Source organism: Salmo trutta, chromosome 32, assembly GCF_901001165.1.
Source record: "Salmo trutta chromosome 32, fSalTru1.1, whole genome shotgun sequence".
Taxonomy (NCBI): Eukaryota; Metazoa; Chordata; class Actinopteri; order Salmoniformes; family Salmonidae; genus Salmo; species Salmo trutta.
Window position 1 is genome coordinate 41,489,858 of NC_042988.1, and position 14,392 is coordinate 41,504,249.

Here is a 14,392-nt window from a genome sequence, read left to right on the forward strand (position 1 = left end):
ACAAACACACACCCCAAGGGAGTGTCCTTGTCGTCGAGTCACACTAGGGTCCCATAGCTGAGAGAGGAGTAACATATGCTGTTCTGTCTCCATGGTTACAATGCAGCTACCCCACCATTGGTCGACTAGAACCGTGGTCAACACTGTTACACTACATTATGACACACATTACATCTGATAATGGTCAACTGGTCCAACATTTTACATCGAATTGTTACATTTCTTTTTTATTTATCCTTTATTTAACTAGGCATGTCAGTTAAAAACAAATTCTTATTTACAATGACGGCCTACCCCGGCCAAACCCGGACGACGCTGGGCCAATTGTGCTCCGCCCTATGGGACTCCCAATTGGGGCCGATTGGGATACAGCCTGGATTCGAACCAGGGCGTCTGTAATGACGCCTCAAGCATTGAGATGCAGTAACTCAACATGTGCCAATGTATTACAGCCTGACCTGTAACCAACATATCTATGTATTACAGCCTGACCTGTAACCAACATATCAATGTATTACAGCCTGACCTGTAACCAACATATCAATGTATTACAGCCTGACCTGTAACCAACATATTAATGTATTACAGCCTGACCTGTAACCAACATATTAATGTATTACAGCCTGACCTGTAACCAACAAATCAATGTATTACAGCCTGACCTGTAACCAACATATCAATGTATTACAGCCTGACCTGTAACCAACATATTAATGTATTACAGCCTGACCTGTAACCAACATATCAATGTATTACAGCCTGACCTGTAACCAACATATCAATGTATTACAGCCTGACCTGTAACCAACATATCAATGTATTACAGCCTGACCTGTAACCAACATATTAATGTATTACAGCCTGACCTGTAACCAACATATTAATGTATTACAGCCTGACCTGTAACCAACATATTAATGTATTACAGCCTGACCTGTAACCAACATATCAATGTATTACAGCCTGACCTGTAACCAACATATCAATGTATTACAGCCTGACCTGTAACCAACATATCAATGTATTACAGCCTGACCTGTAACCAACATATCAATGTATTACAGCCTGACCTGTAACCAACATATCAATGTATTACAGCCTGACCTGTAACCAACATATTAATGTATTACAGCCTGACCTGTAACCAACATATCAATGTATTACAGCCTGACCTGTAACCAACATATTAATGTATTACAGCCTGACCTGTAACCAACATATTATTGTATTACAGCCTGACCTGTAACCAACATATCAATGTATTACAGCCTGACCTGTAACCAACATATCAATGTATTACAGCCTGACCTGTAACCAACATATCAATGTATTACAGCCTGACCTGTAACCAACATATTAATGTATTACAGCCTGACCTGTAACCAACATATCAATGTATTACAGCCTGACCTGTAACCAACATATCAATGTATTACAGCCTGACCTGTAACCAACATATTAATGTATTACAGCCTGACCTGTAACCAACATATTAATGTATTACAGCCTGACCTGTAACCAACATATTAATGTATTACAGCCTGACCTGTAACCAACATATCAATGTATTACAGCTTGACCTGTAACCAACATATCAATGTATTACAGCCTGACCTGTAACCAACATATCAATGTATTACAGCCTGACCTGTAACCAACATATCAATGTATTACAGCCTGACCTGTAACCAACATATTAATGTATTACAGCCTGACCTGTAACCAACATATTAATGTATTACAGCCTGACCTGTAACCAACATATTATTGTATTACAGCCTGACCTGTAACCAACATATCAATGTATTACAGCCTGACCTGTAACCAACATATCAATGTATTACAGCCTGACCTGTAACCAACATATCAATGTATTACAGCCTGACCTGTAACCAACATATTAATGTATTACAGCCTGACCTGTAACCAACATATCAATGTATTACAGCCTGACCTGTAACCAACATATTAATGTATTACAGCCTGACCTGTAACCAACATATTAATGTATTACAGCCTGACCTGTAACCAACATATTAATGTATTACAGCCTGACCTGTAACCAACATATTAATGTATTACAGCCTGACCTGTAACCAACATATTATTGTTTTACAGCCTGACCTGTAACCAACATATTAATGTATTACAGGGCTGACCTGTAATAACAATGTCATAGATTTGCTTTTGAACATTGCTTTGACTGCTCTCTCAAACACTGGTATTTTCATTTTCATCTGAGCAAATGGCAATATGTTGCTAACATAGTAGCAATGTCCATGCCTAAAAGGTGCGGTATCCACCTGTAACCTGTATGGAAAAGCAGAAAAGCAGCCCCGCCCAGGCGTCCATAGGTGACAGGTATGCAGCACATACAGGGAGAAACCAAACCCCCCCTTCCTTTACTGCAGTTCACTTGTCCTGTGCTGACTGACTGCTGGGAGGAATTAGCTAGTGGGCGTCGCTGAATCTATCGTTTGACGTTCCCATGTGTGTGTGTGGAGCGTCCTGGGGCATACCTACCTGTCCGAGGAGAGAGAACATACCAGAGAACTCAGCAAGAAGCCTCACCTCTCCCCACGGGATATCTTCACAGAGAGAAGCACAAGAAGAGACAGGTGTTTACGGGAGAAGAATCCGAGTCGTCCCGCTGACAGAATGTTCAAGAAAAAACCCTCCAAGAATAGCGTGACCATCACGCAAACGAAAAAGTAAGTATTTGTTTCTATGTTGAAAGTTATCTTGGTGGTTATAGATAGCGAGTTGTAACTTTAATCACTGTGCAAGTTTCTTTTAATGTCGCATTCGGAAATATAAAGTCAAGTTGGACGTTTGACAAGTTGACAACATTGTCAGTATGCTTCAGGATTCTGTTTATGATCGTTTAGGATAATGCGTGTATTGTAATTTGACGACAATTCTGGGACATTTTAGTACTATGTCATAGAATAAATTAAGCCACGTTGCATGGGGTTAAGTCATATTCCAAAGTTTATACAACTCTGGAAAATTGCTTTTAATGATATTGTTTGTGTAGCCTTAGTTTATACACTGAACGTCCTTTTAAGTTGACCCGAGGGTGTGGCTGTACGTTAGTGGCAGTAACTGGTTTGATAACTTTGGCTTTCGGGATAGAGTGAGAGAATACATGGTGATGGACTTCACCCCTAGCCCTGTTCAACTACTTTTCACTAAACGAAAGTATTGACCTCACTTTTGCCGAAGTATAGTAAAATATCAGGCTACTGGCAAAAAAAGGAAATTGAACCCAATCGTGTCTTTGTTCTTATAAACAATATAAATCCCTATATAATTATACAGTGGGGTGTTTAACCATGCAGTCCTACCTGTGAATAGTGTAATTAGTGACGAGCTGCCCCCCAAAAAATCTCTAAATATTTATCTACATTTTCAACTGTCACTTTTCACTCTCACTTCAGGAACTTGCTATATGGGATCTTCTCTGGGGCAGTCAGTGGCTGCATCCCACATTATACCCCTATGGGCCCTGGTCAAAAGTAGTGCTCTATATAGGGAACAGAGCCCCATGGGCCCTGGTCTAAAGTAGTGCTCTATATAGGGAACAGAGCCCCATGGGCCCTGGTCTAAAGTAGTGCTCTATATAGGGAACAGAGCCCCATGGGCCCTGGTCTAAAGTAGTGCACTATATAGGGAACAGAGCCCCATGGGCCCTGGTCTAAAGTAGTGCACTATATAGGGAACAGAGCCCCATGGGCCCTGGTCTAAAGTAGTGCTCTCTATAGGGAACAGAGCCCCATGGGCCCTGGTCTAAAGTAGTGCCCTATATAGGGAACAGAGCCCCATGGGCCCTGGTCTAAAGTAGTGCACTATATAGGGTTTAATTTGGGTTGTAGTCAGTGTCTCTGAACAGAGAGAGGACAGAGCATGCAGGTTGTCACTCGTCAAGTGAGAGTAGGAGGGGGGGAGGGCAGGATAGAGTCAGGGCCACCTAGTAATAACAACACTCCTTTGGCTTGGAACATGAGAGGTTAGCAAGCTAATCTGTTTCCAATGGTTATCTATGTAATGTATGGCTCTGGGATGTGTGCGTCCCAAATGGGCACCCTATTCCCTAATTAGTGCACTACTTTAGACCAGAGCCCTTTGGGAATAGGGAGCCATTTGGGACACAACCTTAATGGGTGGCTCATCATTGACTTCAGTATAGAAGGGAATGTATCTTGTCTGATGTCGAAGGAAAGACCTAGCAAGCTGCTTAAAACTGTTTCTAGTTAGTGAATGAGGCTTTTATGTTTCAACATATGAGTCAGACACAATGTTGGAATAATGAAAACCACACACATTGTGTGTGTGTGGGCGTGTGTGTGCGTGCGTGTGTATGTGCATGCTTGCGTGCGTGTGTGTGTGTGCGTGGGTGCAGGCGTGTGTAATTTATGTGTAGGGTTGCAAAATTCCTGAATATATTCCCTGATTTTCCCGAAATGCTGGTTATAGGATTTATGGAATCAGGAGGGAATCCGGAGTCCTACAACCAGGATTTCTAGAAAACCAGGGAATTTATTGAAAGTTATCAGAATTTTGCAACCCTATTTATGTTGCCATAGTAAAGCTGTATTAAACGTTGAGTGATTATTTATATTGGATGTTAAGAGTGATATATTACATGTTGGTTGCCAACTGTCTAACTGTATCAGCCTAACCATAAAGCAACCTAACCTAACCATAAAGCAACCTAACCTAACCATAAAGCAACCTAACCTGTAAAGTGGTTGTTCCACTGGATATCATAAGGTGAATGCACCAATTTGTAAGTCGCTCTGGATAAGAGCGTCTGCTAAATGACTTAAATGTAAAATGCAACCATAAAGCAACTCTCTTCTTTTGAGTGTGGACTCTACACTGCATCAGTTATTTAATGTGGGTCAACACATAACAACTTCCTGGGGGCAGTGATTGGTGGTCTTAAGGGTGTTCAATAGGTCTTGATTGAGTCAGATCAGGGTTATTGGTGGTCTTAAGGGTGTTCAATAGGTCTTGATTGAGTCAGATCAGGGTTATTGGTGGTCTTAAGGGTATTCAATAGGTCTTGATTGAGTCAGATCAGGGTTATTGGTGGTCTTAAGGGTGTTCAATAGGTCGTGATTGAGTCAGATCAGGGTTATTGGTGGTCTTAAGGGTGTTCAATAGGTCTTGATTGAGTCAGATCAGGGTTATTGGTGGTCTTAAGGGTATTCAATAGGTCTTGATTGAGTCAGATCAGGGTTATTGGTGGTCTTAAGGGTGTTCAATAGGTCTTGATTGAGTCAGATCAGGGTTATTGGTGATCTCATCAGAGCTTTGCAGATAGGAGACACATGTCTGCTCTAGTACTCCTATCAGCTGGAGGCTAGTGAACAGTGATTATCTATGTAGTGTGGATCTAGCTGTATTCTGTAACGCTGTGAACGTTTCAACTTTCTGAACCCTAGACAGATGGGACAGAATGGACACATGGGCCCAGTTCCATTTAGGTTCCTAGTACCTTCCCTTAGCTCCTACTCCTTCACAGATCTATTCATTAATACTGGAGGGCCTAGTGGATCTGATCTGGGCCTTTGTTGTTGGGAAGTTCATATTTGAAGGAGTTGGGGTCTAGGAAGGATTCATCTGACCTGGGCCTTGGTTGCTGGGAAGTTCATCTGGATCTCATCCCTCCCTCCATACCCTCAATGACTCATACTTACCTTCTGGTTACAATTTGTCTCTCTCTCTCTCTCTCCTTGGAAATACTTTACTCCTTATTCGGAGAGATGTGTGTGTCCAACACACATCAATCTGGTTAAATAAAGGTTAAATAAAAATAAATAAAATATAAGATGTTTAGCATATTGGAGCAATGTTTGTTAGTATCCTTCTAATACAAACTGTAGACCAGAGGTCCACCTCCCCCAGGCCATCCATCCTTCTAATACAAACTGTAGACCAAAGGTCCACCTCCCCCAGGCCATCCATCCTTCTAATACAAACTGTAGACCAGAGGTCCACCTCCCCCAGGCCATCCATCCTTCTAATACAAACTGTAGACCAGAGGTCCACCTCCCCCAGGCCATCCATCCTAATACAAACTGTAGACCAGGGGTCCACCTCCCCCAGGCCATCCATCCTTCTAATACAAACTGTAGACCAGAGGTCCACCTCCCCCAGGCCATCCATCCTTCTAATACAAACTGTAGACCAGAGGTCCACCTCCCCCAGGCCATCCATCCTAATACAAATTGTAGACCAGAGGTCCACCTCCCCCAGGCCATCCATCCTTCTAATACAAACTGTAGACCAGAGGTCCACCTCCCCCAGGCCATCCATCCTAATACAAACTGTAGACCAGAGGTCCACCTCCCCCAGGCCATCCATCCTAATACAAACTGTAGACCAGAGGTCCACCTCCCCCAGGCCATCCATCCTTCTAATACAAACTGTAGACCAGAGGTCCACCTCCCCCAGGCCATCCAAGCAGACTGTCTTGTATGCATATTTATCCAGAGCGACTTACAAGAACAATTAGGGTTGAGTGCCTTGCTCAAGGGCACATGGACAGATTTTTTACATAGCCAGCTCTGGGATTCGAACCAACGACCTTTCAGTTACTGGCTCAATGATCTTAGAGGCTGCTGCCTATAGACATAGACTAGAAATCACTGGCCACTCCTATAGACATAGACTAGAAATCACTGGCCACTCCTATAGACATAGACTAGAAATCACTGGCCACTCCTATAGACATAGACTAGAAATCACTGGCCACTCCTATAGACATAGACTAGAATTCACTAGCCACTCCTATAGACATAGACTAGAAATCACTGGCCACTCCTATAGACATAGACTAGAAATCACTGGCCACTTTAAGAAATTGAACACTAGTCACTTTAATAATGTTTACACATCTTGCATTACTCATCTCATATGTATATACTGTATTCTATACTATTCTACTGTATCTTAGTCTATGCATTACTCATCTCATATGTATATACTGTATTCTATATTATTCTACTGTATCTTAGTCCATGCCGCTCTGACATCGCTCATCCGTATATGTATATATTGTTAATTACATTCCTTTACTTAGATTTGTGTGTATTGGGTATATGTTGTGTAATTGTTAGATATTTAAGCAATAATGCCCAAGGGGGTGTGGTATATGTCAAATATATAACGGCTAAGGGCTATTCTTAAGCACGACGCAACGCGGAGTGCCTGGATACAGCCCTTAGCCGTGGTATATTAGCCATATAACACAAACGCCCGAGGTGCCATATTGCTATTATAAACTGGTTACCAACATAATTAGAGCAGTAAAAATACAGCCAATCAGCATTCAGGGCTCGAACCACCCAGTTTATAATACTTGTTAGATATTACTGCACTGTTGGAGATAGAAGCTCAAGCATTTCACTACACCCACAATAACATCTGCTAAACACCTGTATGTGACCAATAACATTTGATTTGATCTTACCCGCTAGGCTAGCCAGCCATCTTATTGCTATGACAATGTCATAAGAACTCCTACAAATTTACTTTTCCGGACAGTCTATATGTGTACTCTTTCCTTTAGACCAGGGTTTCCTAGACTCTGTCCTAACACACTACACAGCTGATTCAAATAATCAACTAATCATCCAGCTGTGGTCATTTGAATCAGCTGTGTACACACGCAGACTCTCTACGGCAGGTTAAAAATACATAGCGCTGCATTAGGGCCCTTTCAACATGGCCTTTGAACTCACACACACTGTCAAGTGTGAAAGTCTTTCTGCCTGGTCTGGTCTGTCTGTCATGGTTTAATAAAGGAGGATACATGCTGTATGACCCTGAGACCTCTGTTCTATAAAGGAGGATACATGCTGTATGGCCCTGAGACCTCTGTTCTATAAAGGAGGATACATGCTGTATGGCCCTGAGACCTCTGTTCTATAAAGGAGGATACATGCTGTATGACCCTGAGACCTCTGTTCTATAAAGGAGGATACATGCTGTATGGCCCTGAGACCTCTGTTCTATAAAGGAGGATACATGCTGTATGACCCTGAGACCTCTGTTCTACAAAGGAGGATACATGCTGTATGGCCCTGAGACCTCTGTTCTATAAAGGAGGATACATGCTGTATGACCCTGAGACCTCTGTTCTATAAAGGAGGATACATGCTGTATGACCCAAGGCCTCACATTAAGTTCTACAGTGAGAGCTGGGCTGTGAATCTAAAGAGAACCATTTGAATGTCCAGTACTCAGATTATGCATCTCATATGTTAGCTTTTCATGCAGTAACAGTTGTAGGAAGAATGTATGTTGTAAGACACACACTCAGGACAGGACAGTAAGGAGTCTATTCATCAGCATATATCAGGAAAAGGAAAGCCACCCACATCCTCATTAGTGAGTTGGAGAGAAAAGACTGACCAATAATAACATCCCTCCTCCATCCTCCACCCCTCCTCCATCCACTCCCACTCCTCCATCTCTCCCCATACACCCAGACTCCTCCATCCACCCCCACTCCTCCATCCTCCACCCCTCCTCCATCCACTCCCACTCCTCCATCCCTTCCCATACACCCAGACTCCTCCATCCACCCCCACTCCTCCATCCTCCACCCCTCCTCCATCCTCCACCCCTCCTCCATCCACTCCCACTCCTCCATCCCTTCCCATACACCCAGACTCCTCCATCCACCCCCACTCCTCCATCCTCCACCCCTCCTCCATCCACCCATCCACCCCCACTCCTCCATCCTCCACCCCTCCTCCATCCACCCCCACTCCTCCATCCCTCCCCATACACCCAGACTCCTCCATCCACCCCCACTCCTCCATCCCTCCCTCCTCCATCCCTACCCACTCCTCCATCCCTCACCACTCCTCCATCCCTCCCCCTATAGACTGTAAACATCTATTTGTATAACCTCCTAGCCTTCTTGACAATCAGGAAACAAGACCAGACACAGAACAACTTTCTGCACAAAACATCACATTGTCAAATAATCAACTCAACAGAAGTAAGAGTTTACAAAAACTGTGGACATCATATAATTTTGCCCCAGTTGGAACCAGGGACATCATATAATTTAGCCCCAGTTGGAACCAGGGACATCAAATCATTTAGCCCCAGTTGGAACCAGGGACATCATATCATTTAGCCCCAGTTGGAACCAGGGACATCATATCATTTAGCCCCAGTTGGAACCAGGGACATCATATCATTTAGCCCCAGTTGGAACCAGGGACATCATATCATTTAGCCCCACTTGGATCCAGGGACATCATATCATTTTGCCCCAGTTGGAACCAGGGACATCATATCATTTTGCCCCAGTTGGATCCAGGGACATCATATCATTTTGCCCCAGTTGGAGCCAGTGCCAGTTTCACAAGAATCCAGCAGTTTGTCAGTGGTTGAAAACACCCAGACTCTTTGCACAGTGTGCAATGCAATCACACTGACTTTTGAGTAGATATGACAAGGACTATAATTTATTATTTAATTAAAATGTTAAGCCAGGGCATGGAAACCTCAACATATGATTTAATCAAACTATGAATACCTTGAAAGGTCACATATGCAAACAGTTGTACATTTCTGATATTAGAACACCTGTCTACTAATGCTATATATATCATATCTATTACTTTCTAGTACTGTCTATTTTTATGTGCCTGAAGCTGGATACTGGGTTTCTGCTCAAGTCCATACAACAGTGAGATCTTATTCAGACAAGCTGATTTATCACATACCAGCCCTGGGTTCAAATCCTTTCATATCTTCTTTCTGGGCTTGATTGAGCTTGCCTGGCGCAATAGATCCAATAGAATATGAAACCGTCACAAGAGACCCAACCCTGTTCAGCTGGCACCCCGGGCAGACGAAAGTAAACGCTGAAAGTGTTTCAAGTATTTTGAAAAGCATTTGAACCCCAGTCTGGTATGTGATAAATCAGCTTGTCTGAATAAGATCCCACCATTGTTTAGACTTGATCAGAACCCCAGTCCAATACCCAGCTTCAGGGACGTAGAAATAGACACTACTATAGATAGATATGTATAACCAACAGGTGTTCTAATATCAAAAATATAAAACTCTTACTCTTCAATGCACTCATCACTTCATCACTTCATACTGCAGGTGATTTAAAGATCATTCTCTGTTACATAAAGGAGAATGGAACCTGTTGGACCAGTTCTGTAGGAGGAGAAGAAGAAGCTCCCTTCTGGAGATGACAGATTACAAAAATACTCTACAACTAGTTCTGTCCTCAGGAGGACATCATAACCAGGATCAACACTGTGTTATAACTAGTTCTGTCCTCAGGAGGACATCATAACCAGGATCAACACTGTGTTATAACTAGTTCTGTCCTCAGGAGGACATCATAACCAGGATCAACACTGTGTCATAACTAGTTCTGTCCTCAGGAGGACATCATAACCAGGATCAACACTGTGTTATAACTAGTTCTGTCCTCAGGAGGACATCATAACCAGGATCAACACTGTACTAGAACTAGTTCTGTCCTCAGGAGGACATCATAACCAGGATCAACACTGTGTCATAACTAGTTCTGTCCTCAGGAGGACATCATAACCAGGATCAACACTGTACTAGAACTAGTTCTGTCCTCAGGAGGACATCATAACCAGGATCAACACTGTACTAGAACTAGTTCTGTCCTCAGGAGGACATCATAACCAGGATCAACACTGTACTAGAACTAGTTCTGTCCTCAGGAGGACATCATAACCAGGATCAACACTGTGTTATAACTAGTTCTGTCCTCAGGAGGACATCATAACCAGGATCAACACTGTGTCATAACTAGTTCTGTCCTCAGGAGGACATCATAACCAGGATCAACACTGTGTTATAACTAGTTCTGTCCTCAGGAGGACATCATAACCAGGATCAACACTGTGTCATAACTAGTTCTGTCCTCAGGAGGACATCATAACCAGGATCAACACTGTGTCATAACTAGTTCTGTCCTCAGGAGGACATCATAACCAGGATCAACACTGTGCTAGAACTAGTTCTGTCCTCAGGAGGACATCATAACCAGGATCAACACTGTACTAGAACTAGTTCTGTCCTCAGGAGGACATCATAACCAGGATAAACACTGTGTTATAACTAGTTCTGTCCTCAGGAGGACATCATAACCAGGATCAACACTGTACTAGAACTAGTTCTGTCCTCAGGAGGACATCATAACCAGGATCAACACTGTGTTATAACTAGTTCTGTCCTCAGGAGGACATCATAACCAGGATCAACACTGTACTAGAACTAGTTCTGTCCTCAGGAGGACATCATAACCAGGATCAACACTGTGCTAGAACTAGTTCTGTCCTCAGGAGGACATCATAACCAGGATCAACACTGTGTTATAACTAGTTCTGTCCTCAGGAGGACATCATAACCAGGATCAACACTGTACTAGAACTAGTTCTGTCCTCAGGAGGACATCATAACCAGGATCAACACTGTGCTAGAACTAGTTCTGTCCTCAGGAGGACATCATAACCAGGATCAACACTGTGCTAGAACTAGTTCTGTCCTCAGGAGGACATCATAACCAGGATCAACACTGTACTAGAACTAGTTCTGTCCTCAGGAGGACATCATAACCAGGATCAACACTGTACTAGAACTAGTTCTGTCCTCAGGAGGACATCATAACCAGGATCAACACTGTGTCATAACTAGTTCTGTCCTCAGGAGGACATCATAACCAGGATCAACACTGTGTCATAACTAGTTCTGTCCTCAGGAGGACATCATAACCAGGATAAACACTGTGTTATAACTAGTTCTGTCCTCATGAGGACATCATAACCAGGATCAACACTGTACTAGAACTAGTTCTGTCCTCAGGAGGACATCATAACCAGGATCAACATTGTGCTAGAACTAGTTCTGTCCTCAGGAGGACATCATAACCAGGATCAACACTGTACTAGAACTAGTTCTGTCCTCAGGAGGACATCATAACCAGGATCAACACTGTGCTAGAACTAGTTCTGTCCTCAGGAGGACATCATAACCAGGATCAACACTGTGTCATAACTAGTTCTGTCCTCAGGAGGACATCATAACCAGGATCAACACTGTGTTATAACTAGTTCTGTCCTCAGGAGGACATCATAACCAGGATCAACACTGTGTCATAACTAGTTCTGTCCTCAGGAGGACATCATAACCAGGATCAACACTGTGCTAGAACTAGTTCTGTCCTCAGGAGGACATCATAACCAGGATCAACACTGTACTAGAACTAGTTCTGTCCTCAGGAGGACATCATAACCAGGATCAACACTGTGTCATAACTAGTTCTGTCCTCAGGAGGACATCATAACCAGGATCAACACTGTACTAGAACTAGTTCTGTCCTCAGGAGGACATCATAACCAGGATCAACACTGTGCTAGAACTAGTTCTGTCCTCAGGAGGACATCATAACCAGGATCAACACTGTGCTAGAACTAGTTCTGTCCTCAGGAGGACATCATAACCAGGATCAACACTGTACTAGAACTAGTTCTGTCCTCAGGAGGACATCATAACCAGGATCAACACTGTGTAATCATGACCTAGGAGAGTGGAATTGGCATGTGGTACCGGAGTGCCAAGTCTAGGACAAAAAGGCTTCAACAGTTTTTACCTCCAAGCCATAAGACTCCTGAACAGGTAATCAAATGGCTACCCGGACTATTTGCACTGTGTAGTTAGTGTGATGGGTTGGGTGTTCTGGAATGTCTCCTCTCTGCATGGTGTTCTGAACAGAGATCAGTAGTTAGTGTGATGGGTTGGGTGTTCTGGAATGTCTCCTCTGCATGGTGTTCTGAACAGAGATCAGTAGTTAGTGTGATGGGTTGGGTGTTCTGGAATGTCTCCTCTCTGCGTGGTGTTCTGAACAGAGATCAGTAGTTAGTGTGATGGGTTGGGTGTTCTGGAATGTCTCCTCTCTGCGTGGTGTTCTGAACAGAGATCAGTAGTTAGTGTGATGGGCTGGGTGTTCTGGAATGTCTCCTCTCTGCGTGGTGTTCTGAACAGAGATCAGTAGTTAGTGTGATGGGTTGGGTGTTCTGGAATGTCTCCTCTCTGCGTGGTGTTCTGAACAGAGATCAGTAGTTAGTGTGATGGGCTGGGTGTTCTTGAATGTCTCCTCTCTGCATGGTGTTCTGAACAGAGATCAGTAGTTAGTGTGATGGGCTGGGTGTTCTGGAATGTCTCCTCTCTGCATGGTGTTCTGAACAGAGATCAGTAGTTAGTGTGATGGGCTGGGTGTTCTGGAATGTCTCCTCTCTGCATGGTGTTCTGAACAGAGATCAGTAGTTAGTGTGATGGGTTGGGTGTTCTGGAATGTCTCCTCTCTGCATGGTGTTCTGAACAGAGATCAGTAGTTAGTGTGATGGGCTGGGTGTTCTGGAATGTCTCCTCTCTGCATGGTGTTCTGAACAGAGATCAGTAGTTAATGTGATGGGTTGGGTGTTCTGGAATGTCTCCTCTCTGCATGGTGTTCTGAACAGAGATCAGTAGTTAGTGTGATGGGCTGGGTGTTCTGGAATGTCTCCTCTCTGCATGGTGTTCTGAACAGAGATCAGTAGTTAGTGTGATGGGCTGGGTGTTCTGGAATGTCTCCTCTCTGCATGGTGTTCTGAACAGAGATCAGTAGTTAGTGTGATGGGCTGGGTGTTCTGGAATGTCTCCTCTCTGCATGGTGTTCTGAACAGAGATCAGTAGTTAGTGTGATGGGCTGGGTGTTCTGGAATGTCTCCTCTCTGCATGGTGTTCTGAACAGAGATCAGTAGTTAGTGTGATGGGCTGGGTGTTCTGGAATGTCTCCTCTCTGCATGGTGTTCTGAACAGAGATCAGTAGTTAGTGTGATGGGCTGGGTGTTCTGGAATGTCTCCTCTCTGCGTGGTGTTCTGAACAGAGATCAGTAGTTAGTGTGATGGGTTGGGTGTTCTGGAATGTCTCCTCTCTGCATGGTGTTCTGAACAGAGATCAGTAGTTAGTGTGATGGGCTGGGTGTTCTGGAATGTCTCCTCTCTGCGTGGTGTTCTGAACAGAGATCAGTAGTTAGTGTGATGGGCTGGGTGTTCTTTAATGTCTCCTCTCTGCGTGGTGTTCTGAACAGAGATCAGTAGTTAGTGTGATGGGCTGGGTGTTCTGGAATGTCTCCTCTCTGCATGGTGTTCTGAACAGAGATCAGTAGTTAGTGTGATGGGCTGGGTGTTCTGGAATGTCTCCTCTCTGCGTGGTGTTCTGAACAGAGATCAGTAGTTAGTGTGATGGGTTGGGTGTTCTGGAATGTCTCCTCTCTGCGTGGTGTTCTGAACAGAGATCAGTAGTTAGTGTGATGGGTTGGGTGTT

At 43.7% G+C, this 14,392-nt stretch overlaps 1 protein-coding gene across 2 annotated transcripts in view; it reads left to right on the plus strand.

The window, feature by feature from the left end:
• Positions 1–2,422: 2,422 nt before the first annotated feature.
• LOC115171920 (periplakin) overlaps positions 2,423–14,392 on the plus strand; it is a 45,650-nt gene continuing 33,680 nt past the window's right edge. For both annotated transcript variants that reach the window (XM_029729157.1, XM_029729158.1), the window contains exon 1: positions 2,423–2,711. In XM_029729157.1, the coding sequence (XP_029585017.1) occupies positions 2,659–2,711 (53 nt within the window). In that variant the 5' untranslated portion in view covers positions 2,423–2,658. The remainder of the gene's footprint in view (positions 2,712–14,392) is intronic.